The sequence below is a fragment of the Marmota monax genome, unplaced genomic scaffold, assembly GCF_021218885.2.
Source record: "Marmota monax isolate L192 unplaced genomic scaffold, Marmota_monax_Labrador192_F-V1.1 WCK01_AAM20220418_F8-fsc00122, whole genome shotgun sequence".
Lineage (NCBI taxonomy): Eukaryota > Metazoa > Chordata > Mammalia > Rodentia > Sciuridae > Marmota > Marmota monax.
This window is the reverse complement of record NW_026695223.1, coordinates 4723329-4741362: the sequence shown is the minus strand read 5'-3', so window position 1 is coordinate 4741362 and position 18034 is coordinate 4723329. Positions and strand designations below refer to the sequence as shown.

At 35.5% G+C, this 18034-nt stretch overlaps 1 protein-coding gene across 6 annotated transcripts in view; it reads left to right on the top strand.

The window, feature by feature from the left end:
* The window catches only part of Braf (B-Raf proto-oncogene, serine/threonine kinase), a 179850-nt gene that overhangs the window by 151484 nt on the left and 10332 nt on the right, over window positions 1-18034 (top strand). For 5 of the 6 annotated variants that reach the window (XM_058575752.1, XM_058575751.1, XM_058575750.1 and 2 more), the window contains 3 exons: window positions 257-388; window positions 8928-9062; window positions 13724-13877. In XM_058575752.1, the coding sequence (XP_058431735.1) occupies window positions 257-388; window positions 8928-9062; window positions 13724-13877 (421 nt within the window). Of the gene's footprint in view, window positions 1-256; window positions 389-2173; window positions 2260-8927; window positions 9063-13723; window positions 13878-18034 lie in introns of those variants that run through there. The other variant, XR_009225866.1, reaches the window with a different exon arrangement.

Here is an 18034-nt window from a genome sequence, read left to right as displayed (position 1 = left end):
TTAGCTGATAAAATTATAAAGTCTTAGTCTTAGTAATGCATTATAGAATCTTACCTAGAACTGCTTCTTTCAGAATCTATAGAGCAGGAGTTTTTTTTCTTCCTCTTTCTTAATTGGTTTCAGTTCTTTGACTATTAATAAGAGATGAGTTTTTTTATGATAAAACACTGCTCTGGCAATTACAGTTTTTATTTCAGTCTTTATTCACTTGAAGTGAAGAATAAACTACAATATTTTTCTTCTTATGTTCTAACAGGCACCAGAAGTAATCAGAATGCAAGATAAAAATCCATACAGCTTTCAGTCAGATGTATATGCATTTGGGATTGTTCTGTATGAATTGATGACTGGACAGTTACCTTATTCAAACATCAACAACAGGGACCAGGTAAATATTTACCATCTCTTGGGGATTTATTTCAGTTTTTGTGTAAAAGCTCAGGTTAGCTATAGAAAGGAAGTATTGAGTTCTGGGTAAGCCTGAAGGATAGCTCTCTTGATCTTGGTGACCAGTTTTAGAAATCTTCTGTGCACTTTTGGCATAATAGCAGCTTGTACTAAGACTTTTTCTCTGAAATGCTGGTACAGTGGAGTGAAATTCCTGATTTTGTAACTGAAAACTAGAGACACAACAGTAAATAATACTTACTTAATGTTTCTTAACCAGAGCTCAAGTAGAAGAATGAGCTCTGCAGCTATAATACTTAGGTGTTAAGCCTTTTACTCTTTGAGGATTGTGCCATCGGAGTAGGTGCTTGGCCATGAATGTCTTTGTATTGAATTTTTTTTTAATTAAGATTTTTTTAATTTTTAAAATCATGGAAGCAATGTTAAATCATGCTTTGAGTTTTCTATAATGAGAAATCTAGTAAGAGGGGATTTTTTTTTCTTCCTAAGTTACTGTTCTCTATCCCTTACCTTCTGAAAAGTACCAATACATTGTAGTTCATGTAGCTCTTTGCATTTTCTGTCTTTTCACAATAAATTCATGTAGGCTTTTAAAACTAAGCAAGAAAAGTGAATTGTCTTTACTGAAACTGTCTTGGATACCTTAGCATTTAAATAGTATGTGTAAGGAGACAGAGATTCCAGCATTAACTGTTAATATATTAGAAAATAAGAGTTGACAGTGTAAACTGTAATTTGAAAATATTTAGACTTTTTGCTATGTTTTTCATCAGAATTACCTGAGAAATTGCTTGTAAGTGGAGACACCAGAGCAGATTCTGAGTGCTTGGTGGATGGTTCAAGTACCCGTTTTTATGCTTCCCAGGTGATTCTGACTCATACCAATGTTGAGAATCCCCAACCAGAGAATGAAAACAAAAAAGTATAAACTTTTTACATATTTTATCATGACTTCCCAACCTAATGAAATGATAGATTTTATATATAAAAGTGATATATTTAAGTGATATATTTATTTTGGTCAGTAGCTCAACTCTCTTTTTGATGATAGCTTTTTCATTTAACTATCATGTGGTAACATAGAAGTAATCCAACTTATCCTGAACTTTAGGCCTTCCTATTGAATCACTGTATCTTCTGTAGCCAGTGGGGGTCTTGATTCTTGCTTTGAGCATTTAAAAAAATGATTGCATTTCTATCCAGTTCATCATAAAGCTGAATTTGTAATTGCTGTTTTGTCTTTCTAATCATTTCATTAGCTTTAGAATGTTGAGTCTTAGTTTTGAGTGTTAAACAGTATAGAACTTCTGTTTTGATGATCTTATGTCAAGCCTGCATGAAACTTAGATGGGAGGGGGTGCTAAATACTAGCTAAAGAACACAATTGAAACACTATACTTAACTGTACTTATGACAGATATAGATCACTGAGATGATTGATTGGATGATGGCAGTCTGATTAGCAAAATTTGGAAGCATCATGTGCTCTGTCTTTTACAAATGTAATTCAAGCATACAACAGCATAACACTCTGTGCCATGTTCACTTTTCCTATGGGTATTATTATTCCAAAGGAGTTACTAAGGATTTTTAGTTTAGTTTTAGCTGATTGATCATATAGACTACAAATTAGTAAAAATTTGTGAACTTAAGATCTGTCAGTTTATTTTAATATAATTATAATATGGAAACAAATATTACTATCTCCAAAATATGGATAAAAGCATCCCAGAGTTCTGCACTCATCCACTTCTTGGCATTTTAGGTGCTTTGTCCTCCATGGGAGTATAATAAATGATGTGGCAAGGGCTTACTCTCCATGAGAGAAGTGAGTGAGTGACCAGCAGAAGGGTAAGGCCTTTACTAGTTAATTCTTTTAGTACTATAGTTAGAGCCCCTGGAATTTGCCAGCCAGAAACCAAGTTAAGTATTTGCTAAAGGAGGTAGAGGTAAAAGAATGACATACTCTTCCCACTACCCCCATTCTACTTCATTATCCTGTAGCCTACTTTCTTCAAATGGTACTTTCCATGGAACTCCCCATTTTGAAAGAATAATTCTCGTCATTCTCAGTGAAGTAACCCCAGATTGCTCCATTCATCTTCTTGTTTTGAATTTTCTTTCACTTTCTCTTGAGTTCCATGGCTCTCAGATTAGACTTCTGTTTGAGAATCCAGGAATAATATTCTTTCTTTTTCTTAGGAGATGGAATAGCTGTTTCTTTACTATGCAGTGTAGGTACCATTCCTCTACACTTTCACCCCATAGTCTGAGGTGACAGGTTGTTTCTTTAAACTGAGAGCAGGGGGTGGGGTAAAGCAGTGTGATACATTGGCAGGCATGGCCTCAAGACCTTTGTTACCTGGTCATCTTACCTCTCTATGTGTCTTTTTTTTTCCAGTTATGAAAATCAGATCTAAAAATCAGATTATTTACAAAAGTAAGTCTTTTAGCTCTCTGAGAGATGACCATTTATGTTACTGTGCAAAGTAGTATACCATTTCTCCTTTACTTTTCTCAGTGCTGATTCTGAGAAATCACTTTTTCTCTCATTTGTTTTATTCTATCATTTCATTTTCCTCTCTAATCTCCCTCTTCTTCCCTCTTTAATCCTCTACTAAATGGGGATTAATAATAATGGGCTTATCTAAGCTAAGAATATTGACTATATCCTCATAGCTTTCTTTTCTTGGAACAGAAATATTGTGTATTTTTAGAAGAAAATAATAGATAACATATGTCAGTTATTTTAAGTATATTCCAGTTATTGGTGTATAACAAACCATCCAGAATGTAGTGTCTCAAATGAATCTACAATTGGGCTGCTCCCAGTAAGGAAGATTTATCTGTTTAACGTGGTATCGGCTAGAACAATGTGACTGGATGTTAAGAAGATCTGCTTCCAAATTGGCTCATTCACATACCTGACAAGTTGGCAGTAGCTGTCAGCTGGGAACTCAGTCAGGGCCATGGACTAGGGAACCCAATTCTTCACATAGGACTTTCCATAGTCCTTTCCATAGGACTTCTTCAGGCTGCTTGTTCTTTCTCACAGCAGATTGCCTGGGTTCTAAGCATAGGCTCTCAAGAAACAAGAAATGATAAGTTCCAGTATCTTAATTAATACACAAATTATTTTAACAGAAAAGGTTTTTTAACATCTACTACATATAAAGCACTGTGGAATATAGAGACATTCAAAGATGAATAAAGCACAGTCTGAGCTACCAATGGAATGTAGAGTTCTATTGAGGCAATATATGGGGTGATGTTGAAAATGAGGGGATGAAGGGGAGGGTGTCAGAGTGCTGAATGTGTATTCGAAATAAGAACCAGTCCCAGATTTCAAGCTAATGTATAGATTTTGTGCATGTGTACCCCACGAATTTTCTCAAATTATATCCCGGGAAAGACTTGTCCTTTCGCTTTCCTGCTCTTTCATCATCACTGAGCTCCCCAACCCCAGCAGTAAAGGTCACCTGCCCTGTACTCCACAGAAACTAAAACAGTGAGGCATATAAAAATGTAAGAGTTGTCTTTGATTTCTTTCTCACATTCTTTCTGAAAGTCAGGTTTTTGAAAAATTTTGCATCTCTGTGAATGCTTTTAAATTAGCATCTAAGGGGCTGGGGGTATAGCTCAGTTGGAAGAGTGCTTGTCTCTCAAGCCCAAGGCCCTGGGTTCAATCCTCAGCACCAAAAAAATAAAAAATAAATAAATTAGCATCTAAGAAGTTTTACCTTAAGCTTGAGTAATTGCTAAGAATATAATTTTCTATTCAGTTAACATTTAAAATAAGGCTGGTATAACTAACTCCCTCTTTTTAAAGTTTTTTGTTTTGTTGTTGTACTGGGGATTAAACCCAGGGACACTTTACCACTGAGCTACATCCCCAGCCCTTTTTTCTTTTTTCTTTTTTAATTTGCGACAGGGTCTCACTAAGTTGCTTAGGACCTCACCAAATTGCTGAAGCTGGCCTCAAACTTGTGATTCTTCGATCTCAACATCCTGAGTTGCTAGGATTACAGGCATGAGCCACCATACCTATCTACAATGCTTTTAAAAATGTATCTAGGGTAGAATGTATCAGTGGTAGAACACTTGCCCAGCATGCTGAGGCCCTGGATTTGATCCCCAGCACCCCCAAAAAATAAAAATATCTAGTAAAATCTAAAAACCATAATAATTTGATATACTATCACTTATTTTAAAAAATATGATAGCTCTATGTTAATTTTTGAGGTAGGACATGATTCCTATTTTTTCCCCCGAACTATTTGTAGTATTCTGTTTCACTCTCCACATAATTCTGTCCTAATGTAACACATTTCTATGCTTTAAAGCTTTTTAGTGATTATTCAAGTTACATATTTACAATAAAAAATATGGCTATAAGTTTAAACTTAGAATGTTTAAAATTTTTTCTGTTTTGGGTTGTTGATTTCTTAAAAATTCTGAATTATGCCATTGTTTCAATTTTTAATATGTAACTGATAAAAATAATGTAAGTTTTGATTAATAGAGAAGAGACAGTATAAAATTTTATTGAAATGTGTATATTAATAAATAACACTGGGCTTTTGTTTATCCTTCAGTTGATTTATACATCTGTAGGTAAATACGATTTTTTGGTAGATGAGCCAAGGCTTAATATTGATCTTTTTTCCTTATTGTATTTTTAAAGAGGTAAATATTGAGAAATCTTATTAAGATAGAAAAGGTAGGAGTTTTATATAGCCATATGCAAAGTTTCATAGTCCCAAGACCAAAAGGACTCACTGAAAATTCTCTGAAGTCTGTTGTACTCACAGTTACAGTTTATTCCAGTGAAGGAATGCAGATTAAAATCAGAAGGGAAAAAATACATGGAACAGAGTCCAAAAACATGTCTCAAGTGAAACTTCCAGTTATCTTCTTCCCATGGAGTTGTGGACAGTACTAAATTTCCTGGTAGTGGTATGTGACAATACACATTGTATATTGCCAACCAGGGAAACTTCCTGGGCCTTGGAGTCTAGAGGTTTTATTAGGACTTGGTTTTATAGGTGTGTAGCTGACTCTTGTGTAGTTGACCTCAGTTTCCAGCTCCTTCAAGGGTCATGCTGATACTAAATGATCCAAAGACCCCTCTGTAAGTCACATTGTTAGCACAGACATCTGACATGGCCCAGAGTCCCCAGAGAAACAGGACAAGACATCCCCCTGGGCTTAGTGATTATTTCCCAGGAGCAAAACACAAAGACCAGTCCTCTCTCTCTGAGTACACCATATCACTCAATTACTTGAATTCATTCCTAGATTATGCCAAAAATTATATAGTAATTTTGGGGGGGTGGGAGGGTACTGGGGATTGAACCCAGTGGTGCTTAACCACTGAGCCACATCCCCAGCCCTTTTTCATGTTTTTATTAGAGACAGAGTCTCACTGAATTGTTTAGTGCCTTGCCAAGTTGCTAAGGCTGGCTTTGAACTTGCAATCCTCCTACCTCAGTCTCCTGAGCCCCTGGTATTACACTACCACACCCAGATATTATATAGTAACTTCTTAAAAACTATTTTAATGATCACTTGACAGTTTTGTTGGAAACAAAGAATTGGAAACCAACTTTGGTACAAAGTTAGATAATAATTAGATAAAAAGTTAGATAATCATTAGAGCTAAGTTAGATAATAACTTTTGGAAATATCCCTTTCATTCCTCCATAGTTTTCACAATCTGGAATAATGCGTACTATATATATAGTTAGATTCCATATGGGTAAAAAGTAAGCCTTTTTGTAAAGTAGAAGGACAGTTATGACAGAGGAGAAAGGGGAAAGAGGATAAGATTTACACTTTTACCTGAATTAATAGTTCTTGGGCAAGTCAGTTATTTGAAAGGGACATAAGTAAGTTGATGAGGTAGAAATTAATTCCCTTAAAACTACCATGTGTGTTTAATTCTGGTAGAATCTTCATGTAGCCCCAGAGATCTTTAACCCTAGTTTGAAGACTACAAATTATGACATGGCTAATCAGCACAAATTTGTCATTCACCTTAAAGAGTTGTTAACTTACACATTCAAAACCTGTTGTGTCGGGCTGGGGATGTGGCTCAAGCGGTAGCGCGCTGGCCTGGCGTGCGTGCGGCCCGGGTTCGATCCTCAGCACCACATACAAACAAAGATGTTGTGTCCGCCAAAAACTAAAAAATAAATATTAAAAAAAAAAAACCTGTTGTGTCCAGAAGATTGTGTTAAATGTTAGAGGCTGAGGTAGTATAGATTTTTAAAAAGAAGAGAGTGGGGCATAGTGGCACATGCCTGTAACCCCCGGAGCTCAGGAGGCTTAGGCAGCAGGATCACTAGCTTGAGGACAGCCTCAGCAATTTAGCTAGACCCTCAACAACTTCATAAGACCTGTCTCAAAAATAAAAAATAAATAAGACTAGGGATGTAGCTTAGTGATAAAGCACCCCAGGGTTCAATACTCATTGCCAAATAAATAAATAAATACAAATACAGAAGAAGATATGCATATATATGAGACACAATCCCTGCCTATAAGGACCTATAGTTTCATTGGGGAATTTACATAATCACAAGAAGATTAATAACCATCGGATGCAGTAAATAGTCATAACAGCTATTGGTGGAAAGGAGGGCATTATCATTTCTTGGTGTGAAAGGAAAAGTATGATGAGCAAGATTCAATTTTAGTTAGGCCTTCAATTCACCGGAATTTTACAGGAATCTGGGAAGGAGCTGAGGCCATATAAAACATGGTTAAAAGATTTCTGTTGGGATGGTCTTATCTAGTTTGTTTGTTTGTTTGTTTATTTGGTGCTGGAGATTGAACCCAAGGGCACTTTACTACTGAGCTACATCCCCAACCCTTTTTATTTTTGAGACAAGGTCTTGCTAAATTGCCCAGACTGATCTTGAGTTTGTGGGCCATGCCCAGTTCCAAATTCTTATATAGCTGCATTATCTTGGACAAGTTCTTAGATTTGTTTGAACTTTGGGTTCCTAATTTGTAAAATAGGGTTAATACCTACCTTGTTAGAATTATTTTGAGTGTTAAATTAGATGACATCTGTAATTCAAGTGTACCAAAGTTTTTTTGGCCTTTCAGGGCTACCTTTTCCATTGATAGCCAAGTCAGCATATCTGAACTGCTGTCCTCTGTGAATGTAGACAGTCCAGACTGTTTCTCAACTTTGAAGACCCCCTTGTTAAGTGCTTTACTTTTTCCTGGTTGTTGCTTATAGTCACCTGTTGCTTCAAGGTATTATTCCAAGTTCCTGCTAGGATTCTGAGTCTCTTTCCTCCATTAAAGTGATTATACATCCTGGATTCAGAAGAGGGCAAGATGGAAGAAATCTGTGTCCCCTCAATATCTCTTCCCAAGCTTCATCCTTTTAACTGTACCATAGAGATCACATTGCAATTAAAACTTTACTTCAGACTCATAAACAAGGGTCATTTGACACCAAACATTAACCTTAAATATATCTAAAATTCCATCAGCTCTGCCCAGAATGGGGGCTTTCTTACTAGTTTCCTCCACCCTAGCATCTATTCGAGCCCTCTGGGACCTGTTCCTTCTAAGATCAAAACTCCCTCTCGTCAGATCCTCTCTTCCCAGATTCCCAAGACTCCTAACATCTGTTTTCATCTACCCTCAAAAGAGCCGAAAGGCTTCACCTTCTCTTCTCATGGGAAGGAGCTGAGACCATATAAACATGGTTAAAAGATTTCTATTGGGATGGAAGAGGCTGTGATTCTGAGGTCCTATAACCAAATGCCCCATTAGAGTTTCCATAGCACTAGGGCAAATGATTGCTAAAAAGGTTAGCTTTTTGGTTCTTGCTACACATATGCAAAGGAGTTAGCCTAATACCCAACAATTAAAAGTACTCAATAACATTTTTTTGTTTTGTTTTGTTTTTTGTTTTGCTTTTGTTGTTGTTAATGTTGTTGTTGTTTTAGTACTGGGGATTGAACTCAGGGGCACCTGACCACTGAGCCACATTCCCCAGCCCTATTTTGTATTTTATTTAGAGACAGGGTCTCACTGAATTGCTTAGCACCTTGCAGTTGCTGAAGCTGGCTTTGAACTCACAATCCCTTCTGTCTCAGCCTCCCGAGCCACTAGGATTACAGGCGTGCATAGCTGCACCTGGCTCAGTAACCATTTTTTTTTTTAAGGAAAGAAGAAACACTATTGGATCTGTGTGTTTCATAACAGTTACTGTCAGCGGGAACATAGACTACATAAGGAGAAACTAGCAGCACAGGAGTTAAGAGCCCTTTGGACAGCCCCAGGTCATGAAAATTTCAGATTGCAGCCCTTTGGGGATGAGTATTCCACAATCTCTGATATATAGGAACCCATATACTAGCATTGTTGGTTTTATCAAAGCATAAGATGTATTTAGAAAAGTACAAATGTCTTAAGTGTAGAGCTTATTGATTTTTCATTGTTTATATATTTTAACTTATGTAAAAGATATGTGATTTACCTTTATTTTTCTCCAGATAATTTTCATGGTGGGACGAGGATACCTATCCCCAGATCTCAGTAAGGTACGGAGTAACTGTCCAAAAGCCATGAAGAGATTAATGGCAGAGTGCCTCAAAAAGAAAAGAGATGAAAGACCACTGTTTCCCCAAGTAAGAAAAAACTTTGTGCTAACTAAAAGAATAGCCTAACATTCAGAGGCAGATTTTCAAGCACTCCATGGAGCACACTGTTTGTTTCATAGGTTTAGATTCCATGTGATTATGTACAGCCTCCAGACAGGTAAAAACACGAAGATGGGTTTGTGAAAATTGAGCATAAGTTTGGGCTCCCAACACAAACTTTCAGAAGGTCTTTGCATTTATCCAGCATTTCTCAAACTTTTTGGTCACAGATTCTTTTATATATTTAGAAATTATGAAAGACCCCAAAGAATTTTTGCTTATGTAAGTAATAATTACTGTTTTCCAAACCAAAACCATTATTGAAAGAATAATGGTATTTACATTTTACATTCTTTTTCAAATGTCTTTAAAAAAAGAAAATAATTGGATTTTTTGCTTTTGCATTATGTTGTAGTATCTTACATTATATTGTTGCCTCTGAAAACTTGACTTGTAAAATGACAGTAAAAAGGCAAATAATATCTTAATATTGTTATGAAAATAGTTTTGACCCATGGACCTTTTAGAGGCCTACAACTCATACTTTGTGAACTGATGTTTATTCTTCTTGATGGTAAAGAGGTTCCAAGTTTCCCTTTCATACGAGGTCTTTTTAAGGGACATGCCCACCTGGCGCACAAAGAAAAGGCAATGAATGCAGTCTTCTTTTCATGATTCTTTATAACTCTTCATTGCTTTTTTTTAATCTTTTCATGTTGTGAGGCTAAAGTTAATAATCTTTAATAAACCACACAAAGAGCCAATGTGGTGTCGCTTACTTGGGAGGCTGAGGTAGAAGAGATCGCTTTAGCCTAGAGTCTGAGGCCAGCCTGGGCAACATGTCTAGACTCCACCTCACAAAAAATTAAGAAAGAAAAAAAGGGGCTGGGTTGTGGCTCAGCGGTAGAGTGCTTGCCTTGCACGCACGGGGCCCTGGGTTTGATCCTCAGTACCACATAAAAATAAATAAGTGAAATAAAGGTATTGTGTCCAACTATAACTAAAAAATAAATATTTTTTTAAAAAAAGAAAGGAAAAAAGAAATAAACATCACAAAGAACTGAAACTAAGGTAACAAGCTTAAAGCATTTAACTATAACAGATATTATAATATAAATGCAGCATTTTCTTATGCTTGGGAACTTCATGATAACGCTGTCTAAATATACCCCATGACAAATCAGTTGTTTAAAGTGGGAAGTACTTGTCAAGAGCTATGTAATGTTTTGAACAACTAATAAAAGTGGGAAGTACAGACTTCCATAGTTAATCTGTTATCATAATTGCTGGGACATTTCTTTGTGGTTCTTATGCCTTTGAATGTCAGTCCTAACTAGAGTACTTAGATAAGTCACCATTACAGAAATGAGATTCACTCATCCTTCATTTTTTATCCCAAAATTTTTCTTTTCTAAAGAATTAAAGAAGGGGCTGGGGTTGTGGCTCAGCGGTAGAGCGCTCGCTTAGCATGTGCGAGGCCCTGGGTTCGATCCTCAGCACCACATAAAAATAAAGGTATTGTATCCAACTACAACTAAAAAATAAATGTTTAAAAGAGAAAAAAAATTAAAGAAGGTAGAATTGATGGTTATAGCAAGTGTCAAGGGCTGCCCCAGAAAAGAAAGGGGAGGCTAAATGGTTAAATGGATAGATAAATGTTTTTATGTTCTATGACCCTAAGTTGCTGTTACTTTAAGAAAGAGTTTTGGGATATTTTGCTTTGCTTTGCTTTGCTTTGCTTTGCTTTGCTTTGCTTTGCTTTGCCTTGGTTTTTAACTCAGAAAACATCTGGATGAAAGACCAGTGTTGTTGAACATCAGCAGCTGGGCCAGTACCATGATCTCTTTTCACATCCCAGGTGCTAACATTTCTTACTTAAAGGGACAGAATTGTTCATACTTCTAAATATATCATTTCATTCATTTAGTGGTATCAAAAATTGAAATGTGCATATGAATATGAATTTTCTAGATTAGTGGAGGCTACTCCTTTAAGTATTATATTTAAATTTTCATTACAGTTTGTTTTTGTTTAGTGTGTTGTTTTTCTGTGTGTGTGTGTGCGTGTGTGTGTGTTTTACTGGGAATTAACTCAGGGCATTCTGTTAATCTGTTATCATAATTGCTGACAGATAACTGATCAATATCCTCAACGCTGTTATTTCTTTTGTTTGTTTTTTGAGTCAGGGTTTCCCCAGGTTGCAGAGGCTGGCCATGAACTTGGTGATACTCCTGCCTCAGCTTCCCAAGAAGCTGGGATTACAGGCATGTGCTGCCACACACAGCTTGTTAGAGGTTCTTTTCTTTTCTTTTCTTTTTGAGGTGATGGGGGATTGAACCCACGGCCTTGCGCATGCAAGGCAAGCACTCTACCAACTGAGCTATATCCCCAGCCCCAGAGGTTATCTTTCTACACCATACAATTTTTCGCCACATAAATCCTAAATGGCTAAAGATCTATATGTAAAACAACTATAAAATATGAAATCATTTCTACAGTGTTGAAGAAGGAAAGGCTTTCCTAAACAAGAGGCAAAGTTCGGAAATTATAAAGTTTAATATAGTATATATGCCTGCATTAAATTTTTTAAATTTCTACATTAGTAAAAAATAATATTAAAATTTAAAGAGAAAGATATATTTTTTGATAGATTTAACCCAGGAGCTACATGCCCAGCCCTTTTTTGGTTTTGTTTTTGTTTTTCACTTTGAGATATGGCCTCACTAAGTTGCTGATGCTAGCCTTGAGGCAATCCTCCAAGCCACTGGGATTACAGGTATATGCCACTGCACCTGGCTAATTTTTTATCATATATAACAAAGGTGAACATTTTACAAAATCAGTAAGTAAGACAGTCAAAAGATCTGGCCATGGTGGGACACACATGTAATCCCAGCAACTCAAGAGGCTGAGCCAGGAGGATCACAAGTAGTAGAGTGCCCCTGAGTTTCATCCCTAGTAACACACACACACACACACACACACACAAAGACAAGTCAGTAGAAAGAGGGCAAAGAATATGAACAGGTGATGCGTAAAAGAAATACAAATGGTGAATGAACTTAGAAAAAGACAAAAATTTCTATGGCAGTTAGTAAAATGCCAAAATGGGATACCCTTTGATTTTGCCTGTCAAAATTGTTGGTATCCAACACTGGGAACAATGTTGGGAGGTAGGAATTATTCTTTAAAGAATTTTTTTTTTTTGGGGGGGGGTACTGTGTAGTGAGAAAGTAAATTGTTCAGCTTGTGGGAAGTATTTGGTGTAGAATCCATAAATTTAAAATACTCTTAAAACCCTGTGCTATCAAACCTACTTCCATAAGTACTTGGGTATATAAAAAAAAGTTTACTATAATGGATTAAATTTGAAGACATAAAAATGAAGGTAACTTTATAGATGGCATGGATATTAATGAGGGTAAAAAGAAAACAATGAGGAAAAAAGTGTAGTATAAAAGGTGGTGAAGATGGGCTCTGTTTTTATATGTATATATTTATGTATAGGAAAGATCCAGAAGAAAGTATGATTATCCCTGGAGAATGGGATTTAAAGAACCTTATTCTTTTTACTTTTTATGTTTGTTTTCATTAATTCATTCACTAAGATACTAGTGATTGAGCCTAGAGGCACATTTACCACTGAGCTATAACCCTAGCTCCTTTTTTATTTTTTTTATTTTGTCACTGGGTCTCACAGTTGCTGAGTCTGGCCTTGAACTTTAAATCCTCCTGAGTAGCTGGAATTACAGGCGTGCACTAATGTACCCAGCTTAAATTTTATTTACTTGTTTTAGAATTCAAAAATTTTTGTAACATTGCTTATTTCTTTTCCTCCTTTTACTAGTCACTATAAAGATTATAGTTTGACTTAAAAAATAATATTGATAGTTCAGAACAGTAATAATAGTATTAATGATAATTTCTGCTAAAATTTCATTGAGTACTTACTTTATGCCTGGCATTGTGCCAAGCCCTTTGTACACGTCTCATGATTATGAACATGCATTATCATGCTATATACTTTTATATCATGTTTCTTTTGTACCTTAAAATATGTGAATTTCTCTGCTTTTGTATATTGTTATTTATTTGTAGACTTTCCCTGTCTTCACCATTCATTTGTCACTTCTCATTTATGAGACATACCACTAGCAGTCTAGGTCAGTGGGGTCTTATTTATATGTGTGTGAACCATTTCCCATTGCTGAGTTTCTTTAAAGGATAAGTTGCTCTGTTCTGTTTAGAGCTAGCCATGTAGTACTTACTTATACTTACTTATACTCTATCTTCTTTCCAAAAGGAACTTGTGGTCTGTGCCAAACAAATATAATTGGTTTTAAATTTTTTTATTATTTACTGTTCCAAGTTTGGCAAATGATCTAAAACATAAAGAAAAGCTCTTAATGGAGTTACTTTGTCCATTCAGTTTACAGAAATAAAAGTTGTAGTAACTTCGGGTGGTTTGTTTTGTTTTTTGTTAATTGCTTTTAGGGAAAAATACCAGCTTCTGTTTTTCTAGGCATTTATAATACTAAAAACAATGTAAGATTTCAGATGCTTTCTTGTATGATGAGTCTCTTAAAGATTTATGCCACCCAGGTTTTCATTCTGTTTTCTTTTTATTTGTTTGTTTTCTTTTTCCATAGATTCTCGCCTCTATTGAGCTGCTGGCCCGCTCATTGCCAAAAATTCACCGCAGTGCATCAGAACCCTCCTTGAATCGGGCTGGTTTCCAAACGGAGGATTTTAGTCTCTATGCTTGTGCTTCTCCAAAAACACCCATCCAGGCAGGGGGATATGGTGCGTTTCCTGTCCACTGAAACAGATTAAATGAGTGAGAAATTAAAGGAGGGTAGCAACAAAAAGAAATAAATGGACATGTGTTTGCTTTTATGTTATATTGAACAGGATATTCTTTTCTTTTCTTTTTTAAGATGAGCCAAAGAACACTTGAGTGTTTAAACACTAGGTAAAATTTTTTCCCAATCTAAAATCCATACCCTAATATTGGATTTAACCATGTGTTTGTGTGTAAAAGCACACAAACATTACTAAAAACTGGCAGTGCCTCTTCCAGAGGCTTGATTTCCTGTTGTGAATTTGTTTTATTCCGTTGGTCATTCTAATTATTAAACTTCAGTTTTCTCATGCAGCTTTTGTTATTAACTGTCAATCATCATTAGGGATGCCAGAGGAGATACATATTCACAGAGGGGAAGTTGACAATAGGTTAGCCTGTGTCAAATAGGGCAAACCAAAGCAGATCTAATTTAGGAAGTCACTAGAATTGAATAATCCTGTTCTTATTCTACTTAATATTTTTTCTATAACTATTTCTTTTTACTACTTTGTAGAAAATTTGGATGTTTATCTCCTTAAAGCAAATGACTAAATTTTTTAAAATAAATTGTGGGTGTAAATGACCAACGATATTACTGAGTGGCATGTTTGACATGAGTAAAATGGTTTAATTTTGGAATTTTAGTGGGAACGGGTTATAAATTGGAATTCCTTTTAGATTAGTTTTCTGTATATATTAAGGATATCTTACATGAATAGAAGTCAAATTTCCTTACTATAAAAATGCATTGCCCCCTTATTCTTATTCTCATCTCCTTTTCCCAAAAATAACTTCACAGAATTTTCTAAGAACTTTAGGTAATTCTGGTTGCCACATAATCACGTAATGATTTCTTCTTTAAGTTGCTACTTTAGAATATACTTATCTCTTGTGATATATATTATAGCAATCACTTTATCATTGTGTCTCATAAATTTCTGTCCCTTTTATATCCTTTGTCCAGCAAGATTCTGCTCTTGATGAATGCTTGCTCTTCTCTTTTTTGCATTCCACAATATGAAATTCTTCTAATACTTAAATATTCTTGTGTAGAAAATGACTACAATGTGGCATTCATACAGTACTCTTCTATGATTCAAAGGGAATCAAAAAGTAGGGAGGCAGTGTTGTGTTCTTATCAAAGATACTGCCAACTCTACTTATAGTCCTCTAACAAAAGCTGGACTCTTAACTACATCTTTACTTACTCATTTTAGATTTGTGCTAATTTTTAAATACAGCCAGCAACTGAAAGTTATTTCAGCAGACAGACATCTGCATATCCTTCTTCAAAGTCAATAAAGAAAAAAACTAGGAAAATTGTAACTTAATTATAATTTAGTTTTTAAATACCAGAGACAAACTTCTGAAATACTACTTGCATAGTTAGATTTCATTCAGGAAAACAACTCATTAATAACTATGGCGGCTGGGGTTGTGGCTCAGTGGTAGAGTGCTTGCCTCACATGTGTAAGGCACTGGGTTTGATTCTCAGCACCACATATAAATAAATGAATAAAATAAATGTCCATCAACAACGAAAAATAACTGTGACATACCTTTTGGCCCTCATTTAACTTAAGATAGGCATTGTGCCAAGCCTGTAATCCCAGAGGCTCAGGAGACTCAGGCAGGAGAATCATAAGTTCAAAGCCAATCTCGGCAATTTAGCAAAGCCCTAAGCAACTTAGTGAGACCCTTTCTCAAAATGAAAAATAAGGGCTAGGGATGTGGCTTAGTGATTAAGCACCCCCTGGGTTCAATCCCTGGTACTAAAAAGAAAAAAGAATAAAAGAAAGGCATTGACATTATGACTTTATAGATTGATTAGTGCCTTTCAAGATAGTAAAAAAGGACATTTTTTCATATTTAAGAAAATTAAGGGATAAAAGAATGTAACATGTTGCAAAACATCAAAGTTAATGATTTCTAAAACCTCCAGTGTCTCTAAAGATAGGAGGGGTAGTAGTTAGTAAAGTTGTATGTATTCACAAAAAGAATAGCAGGCACCTGGCTAACAAAATTTTCACAAAATTGACTTAGTCTTGGAGTGCTCAAAAAAGTTTTGGGAATTTTGAAATAAAGATCGGAGGGTTTTGTTTTTTGTTTTACAGTGCTGGAGATCGACCCAGGCCCTTATGCATTTAAAGGATCTTTTTATTGATAGAACTCTTTGTATCATCTTCCAATATACCTGCCTTACTTATTTTTTCAGTAAAATTGATTTCTTTCTTTCTCCCCAACACTATCCAGCCCAGAAAACACTCCCACCATCCCAATCCCCGCCATCTGCATTTGACTTCTTTCATTTGTCTTTTTTTTTTTTTTTTTTTTTTTGCCAGTGAGCATTGCTAAGCCCTGTTGAGCTGCTTAGGAACTTATGCCCATAGACAGTGGAGCATCCCTCCAGAGGTTGCATAGTAATTTAATATCCCTTCCAAGTTTGGCCCTCTAGATTAGTAGAAGAACCTGAAAAACATGGAAATATGGCAAGTGAGATGTTTAGATCAGAGAATAGGAATCTTCAGAATTAAATCAGCTTCTCTTTCTGTTTGTTGTTATTTGTTTGTTTTATGCTGAGTTTTAGATACAGTCTCCAAAAAAGGAAAAACATAGGGGCCGAGGTTGTGGCTCAGCAGTAGAGCACTCACCTAACACACTCGAGGCCCTGGGTTCAATCCTCAGCACCTCCATAAAAGTAAATAAATAAAATAAACATGTTGTGTCCAACTAATACTAAATAATAAATATTTTTTTAAAAAAAGGAAAAACAGAATTTTTTCTAAGCATATGTAGAGCTACTCTTTCATTAGGTAATTGAAACAGGATGTTTGTTTTCTTGTGATTGATTACTTCTTTGCTAAGGCCTTGCCCTCAGATATTTTTCAGTAAAATTGATTTCCTTCTTCAGAAGGCAACCTTGTTATAATATTTGCTTTACCTTTTAAAAGTTTTAAGAGTCAGTGATAAGAAATAAGATTTGTTTTGAGGTAAGTAGTTTAAAGACCATAGAATTTGGCCAGGCACGGTGGCTCACACCCATAATCCTGGCAGTTTGGGAGGCTGAGGCAGGAGGAACAAGAGTTTGAAGCCAGCCTCAGCAACTTAGTGAGGCTCTAAGCAACTTAGTGAGACCCTGTCTCTAAATAAAATACAAAATAGGGCTGGGGATGTGGCTCAGTGGTTAAGTGCCCCTGAATTCTATCTCTAGTAGCCCCAACACCACCAAAAAAAAAAGACCACAGAATTTAATTAAATGCTTCATTCAGGTTAGTTTATTTTCAGGTATTATAATATTAGTCATTTAAATTATAAACCAGTTAAAATCATCCTAAAATGTATTATTTAACATACTAGCTTAAATGTCCTTTCTCTCAAATGGGTCATTCTGAAGAATATAGTCTGCCTTTTTAAAATACTATGAAATGAATACTACCAGTTATAGTCCTTTTTTGATTGAGAATTACTGAAGTATTAAGCATTTCTATAGCACTTTTCATTATACCATGTATTCCACCTCACTTGTGCTGTTTCTCTATGAATTCAGGCAGCCCAGGGTATCTATGCCAGAATGTTTCTTATCCTTTTGAAACTGCCTGAAAGATCATCACAAAAAGTTTACTCTGGTTTCAGTTGTCTCCTACATCTAAAGCAGTGATTGATTTGTATAAGGAACAACCTTTTAGATTTTTCATAGCATATTTTATCTTCAAGGAACTTTGTTAAATTGTGTGTATAATGACCATTGCAATACATTCAATTCTAGAATAGAGAATAATTGTTTATATTTTTAAATTAGTTAACAAAGTCCTTACCTTTCAAATAAATCATGTTATTTGAGGTATCTAAAAGCACAAGGTCTTGTTTTCTTAAAAGTCTTTCAAGTAATTCTCTGCCCTGTTCCCATTTTCATCAAATAGAAAATTAAGCTTAGGTTATCCTCAACCAGAAAGAAGGAGAAAGAAAATGTTGTTTGTCTTTAATTTTTTTGATAAGTTCAGTTGATATACCAAGATTTTCAAAAAGTAGCAGATGTTTCAATTCAAATTACTTCACACAAGCAAAGTTGCCCCTGAATTCAAGTAATTGAGTAGGAGATGGAATCTAGAGATTCCCA